A 17128-nucleotide genomic window follows, 5' to 3' on the forward strand; every position below is an offset into this window, starting at 1 on the left:
TTTGTTATTAATGCTTAATCCAGTCACAATTAATAGCAATACATTTGTGTAACGAACTCCAGCAACTTCCAGGGTAAGTAACTCACCTCTATATAAAACTATCTTCTTATGGAGCTCTTCATAAAATCACAAACATTTTAACGTTCAGTTCCTGCTGAAGGCACTATGATGGCTCCTGCAGAAACTGCAGTTATGATGCTCTTTAAGCTTTCTGACTACCACAGAAGACACTTGCTTTACAATGACCATAAAGAAAAATATAATGAATCATATATGAATACCACACATTAAGAGTTTCATTTGTATTTCCTTAGAAGCTGGAAACCTCCCTTACACAAAATGATATATGATCATACAGTTCTCTCCAACACAACAAATGACATCTAAACCTGACAAATCGTTTCGTACACAATCTATCAGTTTCCCACAGTTTAGTCTCTGCACATGGTACTTCATAGTTCAGAAAAATCAAAAAAGGATGAAGCCTACATCACCTAGGTGGTATCCTTATCTCTTAGGAGGACAGTATCACGTAAATGGATGCTCCTGTTCCAGTCTGCTCCTGTATACCAAGGTGTGTAACAGAGGGAGACTGCCTGGAGCCATGCTGCTGTGCAGAATCCACCTGGGTAAACCACATTGCTTAATGAACTTCTAAGTATGTCTGAATCAGGAAAATAAATATTCTTAGATCATTTTTCAGTATCACAATCCTGAAGCACATAGGTTTTGCCACTTTTAATTACAGCACAATTCATAGAATGAAAAAGTGGATGAAAGAAAACTGGAGCATTTTTATCATCTTGGGTAGATTATTTCTCAAGCTGCCATGGTGATGTTTCACAAAATCTTCAAGCAGAAACTCTGTCTAACGTGCATCAGAATGTCCTCTCTCCAAGTCCTAGACTGCACCTAACTACCTTTGCCTATACAAGCTAGTATTACATTTCAAGTACTATGAGGAGAAAGGAGATGCTCCGTAGCTTGCGGAAAAAGCCCTGCCAGAGTTCCCCACAGATAAACAAAGGGCTTAAAATGGCCATCAAAAACACAGTGCCAGTAGCCACTTCGCATGGTGTGCAGGCCCATTCATTCAAGCATGAAACATAGAAATCTCCCGGGTTGGTCTGATTCTCAATTGTGACAGCCTGTAATTAAACTGCATAAACTACAGTCCTGTTTCTTGACAGTGAACTCATAAGCAAGCGATACAAAAATACAAAAACTGAAGCTCAAGTTTTAGTGTTTCATGTTTAACTTCATACCTGGTCTCTCATCTTAAACACCATTGCAAGAAACAACACATAATTTCAGGTCTCTCACTCGAGCACATTTCTTAAACAGCTCCTCTTTAATCTACACTTTCAATCACACAACATAAGCTTCCAGAAATTGAGCTAGGACTAGAACTAACTGGATTTCAGAGACTTGTGGAGCAGTCAATTTTCATTGTTCTTTTGTTTTCTGTATCAAGAAATAAATTTAGCCTCCATCTGCAAAACATGGACAACAAAATACAAGACTGTGCCACAGAAGTGAAACAACTTTCATCTTTGAAGAAAGAACATCATGGCCAAAATCATCCCCCATGTTATTTTCTACATTACATCTTGAGATTGTTACAGTCTCTTAGAAGACACGGTGCTGTGGCTTTTTTTTCCTTTTAGAAACAGACTTACTATTTAACAGAACACTTCTGCTAGTAGACTTTAATCGACCCACCTTTGAGCTTTTCAGGAATTAGTTTCTAAAAAAAAAAATTGCTGTATTAAGAATAAGCATAGAGAATAATGCCATTAACACTCAAACTCGGAAAGCTTAATGGCACCTGAAGCTACAACAAAGCAGTGAGAAAGTGATGACAGCCATCAGCTTGTGGCATAGAGAATTAGTCACTACTTCTCACCTCTTCATACATAAAATATTTCTTGTCTGTTTGCTGAACTCTGGAACAAAATATTTTTTTCCATACTATCACACAGGACATTAGACAAAACACAAACTTCTACTTTCAAAAGGTTCAGTATCTGACAGGCAATACAGCAAGTTCTTCTTCGAGGGCTATAAAACCAGAATCACTCAACTGATCAGTTAAAAGACCTTTGAGTATTACATTATATGCTTATGACTTCTTTGAAAAATTGAAATAGACACTGCAGGAGCCTGCATCTTTGGAATATTAGGATAAGTTTCAAGAGGAATATTTATTTAAATAAGAACAATTGTGCCACTAGTACTCACTGGTACAATGATGATGTGGATCACAGTTTACCAATCACTTAATTCTTCCCTTCTTCCATACTGACAGACCTCTTGTAACACTCTTGTAAAATCAGCTGAAGTGTGAAAGTGCCTCCAAATAAAAACTGAATAATCTATGAGAAGTTACTTTATTTCCTTTTTTAAATATACATATACAAGATATTTTATTTCAAAAGCACAAGAACATTATACAAGTTTCAAATTTACATTTTTGCAATTAAAGAAACCAATATGTGCATTATCAAATGTCTTCTGTCAGCTTGGATGGAATGAAAATCAGTGGCGTAAGCATCTTGTGATCACTAAATACAGATCATACTCACAGTGAACAAAACTGCATAGTAATTTATGAAATGAAAGATGACCACACCAGTCAGTGAATGATACGGGAGCCCATTTGCAAATTAGAATGTGCAAACATAAAGGGTAATGCAACTTTGCCCTTTCTCTCTCATTTTTTCAGCCAAAGATATTTCTAGAGCTTCAAACAAGAGTTCACCTGTTCAAACCAGCTCCTGTCCTTATAGATATATTACAGTTCAGACATAAAACATAATAGTGATCTCACCTTGTTGATAACAGAATGTTTTTTTAATCACTGAAGTGCAAGGTAACTGAAAGTTTTGATAAATGAAAAGGTAAAACTGAGCAAAAAAGTGAATACAGTTTTGGTATCAATAAGACATAATTTGCTAGCCTGAACACGTTTTTCTTGGTATAAAGTATTTTGATGTCCTTACGTATCTCCAGTGAATGCAAGTTTTCATCACGACTGCTCTTCTAAATTCTTTGTGTTTCAAACGCAATTTAGATAAGACTAATAGAATTATGCTTGTCTTTAAAAGGTTGTATATTCAGGTTTAAAATCTGCAAGAATCAAGATAAGGACAATGGTCATAACTTCAAGAAAAAAATGCCTGGAAAACATTCCAAAGCCAACTATTTATATCACCAGGGAAGGATTACAGCAAAAGTTCTTAAAGAAAAAAGGAACTGCGAATCATAACAATATTAAAGTCTACCTGTACTCCACTTTTAGATGAGTTATGGTGCTGTTCAGTGTACTCATGTACACTCTAAAAGCTTTAAGAAACTAGGAGAACAGCTGTATTTATATCTAAATCATTATTTGTGATTCTACTACCTGTCATAAAATCAGTAAAGAGAACTAAACAAAGGAAACCATAGAAAAACACATTCTCAGATATTATTTTGAAAACTTCCCCTTGTGAGCCTTATTAAAATGACATTAAAAAATCCAAATGGCAAAGGGAGGGGAAATGTAGAATATTGACAACTTCCAGCTTTGACACCAATGTGATTTCCTTGGAAAGCATTTTTACCCATTACAAATTCTCTCATGTATGTTATTGTTACAATTCAGAAAACAAAAGACATTTAGAACTGAAGCACAATCCCACAGCATTAAGAGAGTTCAGTCACAATGTACCATTAACTGCTGAAGAGCAAAGAGACATACATATTCATCTTTCACTTTTCTGCTCCCAGCACTGAACATGACCCCCAAAACACATTTTCATTTATTTAGGGCTCCAAACAATTGTGACAGAAGATGAAGAGTGGAAAGTTTCCCAAACATGAGCAAATAAATTTATTTCTAATTCCAAGGCTGACTGATTTAGGGCCTTGATTTCAGTCCAGTGACAGCATTGAAGTTTGTCTACTTTATTGAAGTCTCTGGCTCCTATGTAACTTGCAGAGATAAACTACAGCAGTTATTTTCCTGTTTGGCATTCAGGGAAAAATTCATGGGAAAAACTAAAAGAAGTACAACTAACCAAAACCTAACCAAAAACCGTAGTCCTAGACCTTTCAGGATATACAGCATTAATAGAGGACAAATTCATTAGATAAAGTGCGGTTCTGGCAGTGCAAAAAGCACAGACTATTTTTTCATGGAACAAACAAGATGGTAACTCCACTTTCAATGCATATTCCATTTTTGAAGAGTTAATTGATCATCATTAAATTCCAGGATATAGCAGAATGTAGGCTTTTTTCACCCAACTTCACGTTTGCTGTTCCTGTTACTACAGATTACTACAGGCTTGGTACCACTTCCAACCCAATATTATGCCACAGATCTCGACCTACTTAAAAGTCACATTAAACCTGGGAAAAGAAAGGAAGTTATTTTTTTACTGAGCAACACCAGTTAAGTATATTCTCAAGGCAAGGAAGAGACAAATATATGTGCCCTGAAGCAAAGGATTTGGGAAGCTGTCCTCATCAAAACATGTGAAACAATTACAACTTGTCAAAAAAAGTGGAAATATTTCTGGATCTGAACGTTCAATAGTAATTATTTTTCCTTTTGGGAAAGAAAAAAAGCAAGACATTTGACATGAAATTCTGTTTCAGTGTATCAGCACTACATCCAACCTAGAGAATCCATCAATTGCATATGAACTACAGAACCCACTTTAGAGCATTTACTGCCACTCTCTGTTTCCAAAGCACTGCCAAATGTAAAACATTTCACTAAAATAAAGAAACTCAGAGCAGTTGCCAATTGAATCCAAAGAAGATCTGATTGGTTTCTTGACTCCTGGCAATCTCCTCTATGATGCAGTGTTGCTGCCATAGCAGATGCAGTTTCCGGTAACGCTCCCGACATAAGTGCAGAGGATTGCCTCTTCTTCATGGAAGGAAAAAGGAGAATACTTGAATAAGCCTATCAGAATATCAGCTGAGAAGTTATTCCATTAATAGTCTAGCATTAAAAGTCTTAACAATAGACAATAAATACTGAATAGTTCTATGAACAGCAACTCCAAGAAGTATATGGGAAATGAAAGAATTCTACACATGATAATCAATGAATGTCAAAAGCTGACATTCAGATGACACTTCAGTAATGGTAGTTGCTGTATGCTTCTCATCAGTAAATTAAGAAAGTTTAACAGAATCAAAAAAGTGGATTTTTCCACTACTAATGACCCATTAATGACTGGAATCCGTCATCAGGAATCTGAAGTTATACAAGTTCACAAAGCAAAGATGTATATTACAGTGCTGTACACACTAGCAGAAAGGCCATGTCTAATGTGTTTAAGAAACAAAGGACCAAAACAGAAATGTAGAAAGCAAAAATATTAAACATTTACTTACTTCAGACCTGGATCTGTTTCTCCATATTCATCCAAGTATGGAGCAGGATACAAGCAGCCCCTGGTTTTACCCTCTATGAGGACAACTTTGCATTCTCTGATCCTTACGGAAAAATAGTGGTATTTATTTTAAACGTAACTATCTTCAGTATCACCACAGAATTATTTTTCATAAGCTACACCTTTTGATAGCTTAAGTATGATCTACATCAATAGCAGATTCAATTAACTACGATTTAAACAGATTACTTTGCATCAGCTCCCGGTCAAATACGTACTACATATTAACTTTCCAATTTATACATGACCTAGGCATGGAGTTAGTATCACAATTGTTTTGCAGCAAACGTCTTGTTGTACACAATCCCTAGGAGGACTATTTTAAACATATTTAACTAATAGTTACATAGTATGAATTATGATAGATTCAACAGCATGGATTGCATTAAGCTTAGAAAGAGAAGCTAGAAACCAGATCTAAACCAGTGTCTCAGTATCAGCAGCAAGGAGACTTATGTACCACCATAAGTCAATATTAAAGATTGTTTTAAGTTAAAGTGTATAATCCTCCTTAGCATTTAAGAGTTTAGAAAAAGGAAGAAATATAAAACTTATTTTGTAACATTAGGTTAGCCATAATGGGATCTTATCTCCATAGATCTTTACTGAATTGCAGCACTATTTAGATATCTATACTCTGTACTACACTGTAGGGTATTGAGATGAGAATTAGCACAACTGCCCGAAGCAGTCTTCAGACAGTAGAAGTCCTGCTCGAGGTACGGAAAACAGTGAATTATCTTGTATGAAACTAATGAAGTCATTGCAGCTAGGTGGCTTTCCATACTAGAATCCATTCAGGTAACCTAATGTTAGCCCCCAAGGCATGCATTCATTTTGAAGACCATATTGTTCTGATCCACAAGTCATTCATCTATCTACCCTCTAAGATCTAAAACAACTCCAGTCCAAATAAAATATCCCATTAACATGATTTGCCTGTGCTAACAATTCAAGGTGCTATGCACAACTCAGAAGAGTTTATAGCCATGACTCTGTGGCAGGTATGCACCTAAGCACATCCTCTTTGGGCTTGTGTGCTTAGCTACTTCATGACTCAAAAAAGTCTTTCTTGTTCAAATCACCTTTGTGGCAACCTTAAGCAGCACAGCAATAAGGAGTTGCTTACCCAAAAAACATATCAAACACTATTAAGCTGATTAACCAGTCAGTCTTAAGAACATGCACCCCTCCACTTATAGCTGTACGTATGCACAAGCCTATACGTTTCTTAAGTAACAGAAGGAGAAAAAAGTCAGTTTATAGTACCTATCTCTCTGATGACACTATGCACAACAGTACTCTCTGGAGCTAAAAAGGTATTCTGCTTTTGCCATCCCATGAGCCTCTGGATTGCTACTCCTATTGAGGCTCCTTAACCATGAAGAAAGATTAGCAAGAGTCACAGCTGTTTTGCTGCTGACACCTTAATAAAGAGAAGAACTGAGTAGCCTAGACAGATATGACTGCTGAAAAAACATCAATCTCAGAACTTTGAGCCTGTATTTACAGTGTTACTTAAACTTACACAGACTTAAAGAATAGACACGTTCTACAGTTATGTCTGTATTTCTTGTCCTTCCACAAGAAATAAAATGTTCTAAATCTAAGTCTCTGAGTTTCCATTTAACCTCATTATTAGAAATACTAGAATACATAATCCTCTAAATACACAGAAGACCCACACAGCTTCCACTACACTTGAAATCAATCCTCTGTTGAAGTAGAAATACAAACGTTTTGTTAACTAGGAACAAAGTTACTGGATAAAGATCAGTTCTTTCCTTCACATTTTTAAGTAGTACAGCAGAAATACAGGGAAGTTTTAATCACAGAAGATAATCACTTAGATACTAAATTCATGGTAAAGTTTACTTGAAAAATCACAGCTTAAGGGTAAGGTATGTGTAATTCCAATATATCTAAATGAAACTGTACACTACAGACTAGTCACATCACCTTCAAACAGGTTTATACTCTATACCTGTTCTGTAAAGCATATGATCTGACTCAACCTGAAGAATGGAAGACAACTCACAAAAGTGATGTAACTTCTTGGTACACTGTATTAAAGTAACGTACCTAAGGTTTAACCATTACTTGGTTAAAGAAATGGGTGTTTTTTGTTGGTTTTTTTTTTTTTTGCCATTGTTGGTTGGGTTTCTTTGTTGTTGTTATTTTTTACCTTAAAAGAATTAAGTGCTTTGACAATGCTGTGGTTTTTGACCTTCACATATTTCCCTTTATTGTTAATATGCTAAATTCTGGCTAGCTACTTACTTGAGAAACATACAGACTCCAGCTCCACATTGAAGAGCATGAGAAGTACAGGCTCCCAACTCCTCTCCATTCACAAGTTCCTGACAGCAAGTATTCTGGGAACACAACATAGCCCCACAAAATAAACATAATACTGGATGTTTTTGTTCATCATCAGAAGACCGTGGGCATCTAGAAAAAGTGTAAGCAGACTGTTATTTAACAATGAAACTTTGGAAGAATGCTAACTACCAGTAATGTTCCGAAAAAGAAAAATTACACCTAAGATATATACTGTTGTCATGACCTTGTATCACATACTTGCTTCCTTTGGTTCTGTTTTTACATTGCTTCAAAGATTTCAGCTGCAAGATACCTCCTTCAAGCAGGAGATTGGACTAGATGATGTGCTGAAGTCACTTCTCATCCAAATTATCCTACGATTCACACTCCCTGGCATAAAACAGTGCCAACCTGACAGGTTTCTTGTGTCCTGTGCAAAAATACTCAGGCTGAGAGCCACATCAAACCCACATTGCAGTGGTGAAAAATGACCAGCAGATTAAAGTGCAATACTATCAAACAAAAGTGAATACATTGAGCAAGCTGCTGCATTGCAGCCTTAAAATGAACAGCTGCTAGCATTGACTTGTATAACCACAGAAGTGCCTTTGCTTCTGCAAAACCATTTCTGTTCACAGTTTTAACAACAGCTACAGTAACTGAAAGAATATCAAAGTAACAAAACACTCATCAAGACAACTAAATATCACACAACACATACATTACCTAAACTGAGATGCTTGGTTAAGAAGGCAGCTATAGTCTTCAGGAAGCTCTATTAAACTATTTCTTTTCCTAGGATACCTGTGTAAGTGAAAGAAATATTACAAGGAAAAAATAAATACTACAGCAAAAACCATAATGGGCAGCCATTGATCATTATCCTGCTAAGTTTTTGGTCCCTTCTGTAAACCTTTGCAATTCCTGATCGCCTCTTTAGTCCTAGAAGTCCACATGGAAGCTTCAGAATTTCTACATTCTAAGAAAATTGCTGCAATTAAATTATGTATCTAACATATATGCACAAAGATATTTCATGTTTCAGTTAGCCTTTGTTTTTCCCTAGAGAAAGCTACATAACTCGGTTAACAGAATGCTGTGCCTTCTCAACAAAGAATCACCAGAAGAGCCAAAGAGAAATGAATTTATGGTAGTACATCAAGAGGGGAAAAAAAAACAAATACAAGTGCTGCTAACTTACACCTAACAACCACTTCATTCCTTGAACAATTTTAAGGCAAAAAGAGGAAAAAAACAATCAAAAACAAACAAAACCCAACCTACTAACCTTATTGCACTGCACTTCCCCTTCAAGCAACTTAGCACCACTGGGTCAACACACCACCTATTTGAAACAAAGATTTGCAGAAGATAGTGTTTGATGATAACATACCTGCAGTATTGCTAAACTCAACTAATAAGAAATAAGCAAATAGATAAACAAGTAAAATATTGAGCTCATATGATGACTTGTCAAATGTTACTACTAACTAAAAAGAGGAAACCAAAAAGCTAATGAGATCCAGAGAATTCTGCCAAGAATCAGGAATAATAATTAACATAGCCATGGGCTGAAACAGCCACAGTAAATACATGGAGACATTTTCCAACACAATAAAGCAGAATTATTCTACTATTCTCATAGATGACGGCTGGGTGTAGTTATTTTAACTTTTGTTTTTTTTGAAGAATAATTTTACCAGTTATTTCCTTGCTGTCAGATTACAATGTACATAATATTTACATCGCACGATTAAGCTATCTTCTACATTCAGTCTATTTTGGAAACCCAGAGAAGATACAGTACAAAGCCTCATCTGGCAGGCTACAAAATTCCCCATGCTCTCATTTTGTAGATTATATAATCAACACTTTTGCTAGTGACATTAAAAACAGCCCAATGAACTGCAGATGGTACACCATGCACGCAACAATTTATGATAACTTCTGCCTATAGGAACCAAATTCCTGTAAGTCTGCAAGAACTAGTTCCTTACACTACAATTGTTTAATGTTTAATTTACTAAAGAATATGTTGTGGTTTAAGTTTTTTTAAGCATTTTAAGAGATTCACTATATTTATGCACATCAAATAAACATTTACGACTCTAGCATGAACTTGACCTCTGCTATTAAGAAATTTGATGCAGTTCCCACAGGGTCACCACAACACAAAAACATGACTTATCCATTCTCAATCAGTACCTTTGAAGGAGTGGATTTACAGTGTCCCAATACTCCTGGAAGAGCAGGAATAAATTGGTGGGTAGAGAGAGGTAATTACAAAGTGCCTTGAACTGCCCTTCTTCAGAAACTGCATAAGAAAAAGAAAATAAGAGTGACTGTTCAAATGTTTCAATGTTGCTAAATAATTCACTCAAAACTAGAAATCTCCTGATTCTTCTTCCATTTAATAATACAGGTTTACCAGCTAGAGCATAGCTTCTTAGACTCTATAACTGACGATAGCTCCACTGACTTAACTGGGGCTATGACAACTTGCATTAGCTGAAGATCTGCTTTAGGTTTTATAAACCTGACGTTATATTATTAAGTCATATATAAGTCATTATAAAAATGGACTGTCTTGCTTAAACTTAATTTCACTGCATAATAACTAACACACATCGGTGCAGCAGATTTCCTTACTTATCATATTTCAGCTTTTTACTATTCTATCAGCATGCAATGATATTTAATTTTGCTATGATCAAGTCAGTGCTAACATGCAAGAAAGTTGTGCTAGGTTAATAGTTTGCTAACTGGTCACGTATTGGCTCACAGGGGCTGCAGAAAATGGCACTGCTGCTTCACCAGCAGATTCCTTTCTACATATGGTACTGATATTATTTTTCTACTGATGGTAACAACAGTATAGTGCAAAGATTTGGACTTGTAATCAAATTAATGAAATTCAAACTTAGCTCATATTTTACATAAATCAGTGTAAGACTACATTGTGTCTCCACTGTGTATTGAAGATTTGGCTCTCTTTTGCAAATAGCTGATAATTGTTCTTCCCTGCATTTTGACAAAAAACAAAGCATTTTGGTTTTGCCATCTGCAATGCATTAGAATCCTTTAAGTAAGAAGTTTCAAGTTCTATAATGTGCTTTATTTTTAAAAAGCTCTATTTTGCTAGCGTTTGCCAACTTCAGCAATTGCACAAGAAAGTAGACGTGTTGAGTTTTATGGTGTGGTTTTTTCATTTTTAATATACTCCAGGCTATTTCTCGGATGTTACAATCTAAGCCCCCAATATGACTCAAATTACAGAATCTTTGTAGCCATAAATAGTCACTACCAATACATCACTGACAGTTCACATATTTGCACATGCTCAGAAGCAATTCTTATACGGAAATCCTAGACCACCCAACTTCCCATATCTTCCCTTCCTACACAAATTAGTCTTTCCCTTTTAAGTCTTATAACATTAACTACCGTTGAGTTATTGTGAACATTAAAAATTCCTTCACTCCAAGAACAGAAAAAACAACTTCAACAAATATATATTTGCTTTCTCATGTTTACCTTGTAGTAGCTCCTCAGGTGGAGAAACTCCCAGCAAATAATGAAAAAATAAAGCAGCACAACGAAGGTAAGGCATGATGCCTTTCTTAACACAATCCCACACAAGCCAGCCTGGAGTATCCTGACTAAAGCAACTGTAATACACAAATGAGAAATAACTGCAGTAGTTCACAGTGTACACCTTTAGAGTACCTTCACATTTTGGCTAGCACTGGTAGAATGTTAGCTGTGTACAAACAACACTGATGTACCCCCAAATTTTGTGAAACGGTCACCAGAACCTAATTTCAAACTTTCCTTTTACCTAAGGAATGAACGTGGAGCTTATACAGAACACTTACATTAAGCACTCAAATTAGATCAACTAACATTTTTCAAAATCATAAAGCTGTCCAATTCCAGGCTACTCTGATTTAAACTGTGCCATACAGCATCACACAAAGCAATTGATGCTTTAATTACAGAAAACCAGCAATTCTCGAATTAATGATAGTATTTTTCCATGCATTCAGCGCTTCAAATGCAATCCAAAAGAGATAAGAAAAAAATTGAATCATGATCACATGCAACAAAAATAACAGTAAAAAAAATAATATGCTTCATATTTTATCATGTTATTAGATACAACAACAACATTCTAGTTATTTTAAACTACCCTAATTCCATTTTTGAAAAACATAGAGTGATAATTTTCACAGAGAAAAATTAAACGTAGCTAACTTCACATTTATGAGAGCAGGATGTTGACTAGGACCTGCTGAGAAACAAGTAAAGCCATATTAAAACATCACAGACCGTTTCAAAATTACTATTCAGAACATGCTGTTTAAGCACAGTGGGATCAGAGTTAAATGAAGACAATGCATATGCAGAAATTAAAACACTAACAGTTTCAGCCTAAATTCTGGCATTTAATTCTCCATTTGAACATTCCAAAATACACAGCAACTATGGTTCTTAACTCATGCATGAAAAAAATTACTCCTATTGTTTAAACACAATATTTTAAATGTTTATAAATTTAGACTTAAAACTTTTAGATACATGGGCAGCATTTTCATCTCTTGAAAAAAAAAATGTATTTGCCACTAGCCTTGGTGAAGATAAATCACAGCAGAATTTGTGGGGGCTGCATCCATATTTTTTAGCTTATTTCCCATACAGATACTGAAGCAATTAAGAGTCAATGAATAAGTCCAAAACGGGTATTAATGCTCAAACAAATAACTGTAATTAGCTTTACATTTTTCACCTCTTCTTTTATAGTAAAAATACGTCCTTTTGTTTGGAAAGAAAAAGTGTAACAGACCTAAAAAATTCAAAATAACCTTAGATTTCTTCACCTTACAGTTTGCGTTTACATTTCCCTTCAGGTTAATATAGGCAATTTTTCATCCTTACTCTAAGAATTTACTGCTGTCTACAAGCAACAGGTGTTTTAACTACACCTGTTGCTTTGTCTAGTTCCCTCCTAAGTTTCAGGAGCACTGGATGCGAAGCAGAAGGCATTGTGCTAAACTCCCCATGTAAAATGTTGTTTGTTTTTTTCCCCTCCTCATTTTCTTTGTTGTTCAGGGATTACCATGTTTCTAGGAAAACACAGCACTGTAACTGAACTCTTACTTACCCACTGGTGTACTGGCAAACTTCTCTACAGAAAGACTGCGCAGAGCACGCCTCCTCACTGTTGTCATATGATCGAGCAGTAGGGGATTCTGCACACACAAATATAATTCCTACTGTAAATGCACTTCATTTGTGACTTTTTAAGTAAATTGAGCTTTCTTCTAAAATGCATTAAAGATATGTTTCCACTTTATTTTGCTTATCTATTTCTTGTTTTCAACCTAATGAATGTCCTCCTAAAACTACATGCTACAACAGGTAATTATGATTACTGTCCCACTGCTCAAACTCATGTAAAAATTGCTTTCTTCCCATAAACATTTCAAGTTATTGTTCTGTATGGATTAAGTTACAGGACTTTTTACTTCTTTTTCCTTCTCCTGTCATACTCAAGAAAACAGGAAGAAGTAGACAGAAAGCCTGTAGGTTACTGACAGTTTTTAACAGCACAAAATATTGGGAAAAGTAAAATTCCTCCCCATCAGCTAATAGAATTCCATATCTTGGCTATTTAATAGTTTGAAGGGCAAAGGAAAGTATATTTCCAAAATCCATACTAATTCTCACTGCACTGCTCATGCAGAGTGCTGCTGTTGGGCAGTGCTTTGCTTTTCCTACAAGGAGGGAAGAATGTACGATGTTGCTACGCTGGAATGATGGACTTGATCTGTAACTATTTCATTTTCTTATGCAATACGCAAAACATATAAATGATAAAATAAAATGATCTGAAAACAATATAGTGCTACCCTTCTGTTTGTTTTAAACCAAACAACATTTATTTCTACCTAGCATTAAATGTCATTTATTACAAGAAAGTTCCTATCTGGAAGATGTTAATCATTACAAGCAAAACGTTCATCCTCTATTTTTAAGAAGTTCTGTAAAATGCTGCAATGATACAACCTAAATACATCCCTACCTGTTGCTGAAGAGATAACAATTTGCGTTATGTGTGCTAGTGTTGTCAGATGGAAGAGGTAGAGATGGTTATAGGCCGAACTAATTGATGAAGGTTGCAAGTCTACAGCATCCTCCCAGTATAAAGATGGAAATGATAATACAACTCCCACCTACAGCGGAAAGGAAGCAGTAAATATTAAAGTAACAGAAATTTTATAATTAAACAGATAATATAAATTATTGTAACTTATATTATCACTATATAGTTATATTTCATTCCTGTAGTCAATTTATATAACATCATTTATCTTGCTGATTTTAATCCACAAAGTATAAAGGAAAAAACTAATTGAAAATGAGTTGTGTCCCACTAGCACATCGGGAAAAGACACAGTTCCACTGTACTTGCCAAGAAAGCTTGCCTGCTTCCTAGAAAGCTTAGTTTCTGCTTCATGTGAGAAAACAGAACATGGAAAAAATGTGAGAAAGGAAACCAAGCATTAGTTAGAAAGATAGAGGGCAAAGTGGTTTATGTTTTAAGGTAGAAAAATCTACATAGGTCACTCTAAAAACAATGCCTCTTATTTATTTTCATGGAAACTACAACAGATACAAAGAGTACAATAACACTACTCGATAGAACAAATTCTCAACTACAGAACACTATTTTTCAACACAGTCATCGCCATAAGCTATGCATTTTCACCAGAGATGAAACAGAGTGTGCTCACATCCACTGGTTGGTTTCCATAAGCATCAATAAAGGTCAGCGGGGGCAACTTTTTCTGCATGAAAGAATTTAATTCCACACCTTTGCTTCATACACAATTCCAAGTCAGATGCCATTTTGTCACATTGCCCCTCTGCTGTCATCTGTTGCATGGCAACAAAATGTAACAGAACACTGGCAGAGCAGTTCAACCTCTACTGTCATACCACTGCCATCTGCACCATCATTGGTCACCATAATAAAATAGGAGGCACTATCAGAGCAATTCTCACACAATAATTTATTAAGAATAGAAAGCAGATGTTGAGAAATAGTCTAAAGAAGATAATGAGAATGAACACGAAAGAATGAGAAGGTATGAGGCTTATTTAGACAAAAGGAAAATGAGGGGACCACAAGCTGAGAAAGTGTAAATATCTCATGGGTTTGTTTTTTTTTTTTAGGTTTTGATAGCAACGTAAGTGGTAAAAAGTTGACTGCAATTACAAATATGAAATTCAAACAGTGAGATAGCAAAGACATGAAAATTAGAAACAGTAGAACTAAGAGTAAACACTTCTACGTAGCAGAAGTATGTAGTAATTTGCTTGTATGCAATGTTCACACACAATCATTTAATTCAATCAAGTGAACAGCTAATCCAGGGTAAAATCACGTAAAAATCTAGGTTCTAAAAAAAAACCACATTATTACTGAAGAATAAAATGAATCTCCTTACCAAAATGTGGAACATATCTACTTCTAAGAGGGATGGAGTGTCTTCCGTTTTAAAGTTTGGTAGAATAACTACAAAATAAAGATATTAATTATGAATCTCACCATCAACACTAGATGCCTTGCAATCTAGCAGAATCCAAAAGCCTGCACACACAAGCATCCTGTTCAACAGAAGGCATGTTAAAAAAATAGTATTCATAAAGGCCACCACATTCAGCATACTGGCAAGAAATATAAAAAACAGTTCTCCCTGAGACCCCGATATCTTAAACTACGATGCAAGTAGCCTTTCAAAAATAGTAAAAAGATTAAATCTAACAATTGAGAGAGTAATATCTGATTTGTGGGTTTGTCTACGTGTTTAGCCTTAAGAATTTGAGCAATTCTAAACGCTACCATTTGTAGACATTCCAGACTTGAGTAGCTCCAAGGCCTAGGTAATCTGGGTTAGGGGATTTTTCAGAACTTCAAATGATACAGGGCTGGGTCAACAGAACTACTGATTACTTCAGTTCAAGTAAAACTTTGAGATGCAAGGAAACATTATAGAAACTGAAGGTAACTGTTGCCAGTACTCTGCCCTTTCCTTCTATGTTGGTTTAAGGGTGTGTGCCACCTTTCAACAGAAACTTCTGCAATACAAAAGGAACACAATACCTCCTAAAAGACGAATCAGATGTTTCTGAATCAGGACCTGTGGTGACGTTGTTCTCTGAGCAGCTGCAAACTGCACTAATGCTTTAAGGCCACTGTGCTAGAGCACAAGAGAAAACGGTTGGACAGGAAAATGATAGTAGCAAAATAAATCAGTGAGCACATACCCTCACAAACAGAAAATGTATTGGCAAGTGAATTAAATATGAACCTCCATATGAAGTTGAAACATTTTCCAGAATATTTTTATGTTACCAGTCTGAACCGTATTTTCAGAGATAATTCACAATAGAGAATGCAAGCAGTTTCAACAGTATGTTTTTCAACAGTGTATTTTCATATATGCAAATGTACTGCATATCTACTTGCCCATACCTGTCTATTCTGTAGAGATCCAAATAAAGGCTTGCCCTCTGTTTCCAAGAGGTTTTCTTAAAATTAAACACAGAAAAAATTATGTTTTGCTCTACAGGAACGTAACCTTTCTGTTTGAGTTACAAATAAATACAGTCAAGTGTAAAAACATTTCTTAGTATACATCCTTCTTAAAGCACAGCATAATTTGATGAGCAACTTGCTTAGAATTCTCTTGAAAAATCCAGCGTAACTGGCACCAAAGGACTCCTACATAAATGGTTCTAACAGGGTTTTTTACACTTTTTTTAGAAGAGTTTTCACATCTAACTAAGATTTAAAGGAACATTGCTTCATTTGAATGATGATAGAAGGTTCTACGGATTTAGTTGTACTTTCAATTACACGTACACAACGCTCACAAATATCAAGGTATGTTTACAGGGATGCTACACAGCTATCTGGTCCTCAAATTCCCACTACTTAATTTGACTGTAGTTTAATAAAAATCTTGTGAAAACAAATCTCCCAAATTAGAACACAGATCAGCTTCCCTTCTCAAGCACACTGGTACTGGAGGGATAATAAAGAGAAAATAAGCCAATAAAGTTAAGAAGTCAAATGAACTTAACTGAGTAAAAAGGCATCTAATTGAATGTTACTATGTTTTAGTCACCTCAGAGATGAACTGGTAACTTTAAAGATCTTACAAAATATTCTTTTTAAACATTTAATAAAAAAGTATTTTAACTTAGCATTTCTATACATCAGTTCAACAGGCATCATGTAGAGTTGCTGACAAAACATGGGAAAAAATACACTTGTATTTTGAAGT

The 17128-nt window shown here is 35.4% G+C and overlaps 1 protein-coding gene across 1 annotated transcript in view; it reads right to left on the reverse strand.

Moving 5' to 3' along the window:
• The window catches only part of UBR1 (ubiquitin protein ligase E3 component n-recognin 1), a 60484-nt gene continuing 45727 nt past the window's right edge, over positions 2372–17128 (reverse strand). The window contains exons 36-47 of the mRNA XM_021403426.1: positions 16315–16370; positions 15943–16039; positions 15287–15354; positions 13858–14008; positions 12937–13024; positions 11310–11443; positions 9981–10089; positions 9064–9120; positions 8502–8579; positions 7734–7904; positions 5395–5496; positions 2372–4921 (exon numbers count right to left, since the gene is read on the reverse strand). Coding sequence (XP_021259101.1) covers positions 4780–4921; positions 5395–5496; positions 7734–7904; positions 8502–8579; positions 9064–9120; positions 9981–10089; positions 11310–11443; positions 12937–13024; positions 13858–14008; positions 15287–15354; positions 15943–16039; positions 16315–16370 — 1253 coding nt within the window. The 3' untranslated portion in view covers positions 2372–4779. The remainder of the gene's footprint in view (positions 4922–5394; positions 5497–7733; positions 7905–8501; positions 8580–9063; positions 9121–9980; positions 10090–11309; positions 11444–12936; positions 13025–13857; positions 14009–15286; positions 15355–15942; positions 16040–16314; positions 16371–17128) is intronic.

Source organism: Numida meleagris, chromosome 6 (assembly GCF_002078875.1).
Source record: "Numida meleagris isolate 19003 breed g44 Domestic line chromosome 6, NumMel1.0, whole genome shotgun sequence".
NCBI lineage: Eukaryota > Metazoa > Chordata > Aves > Galliformes > Numididae > Numida > Numida meleagris.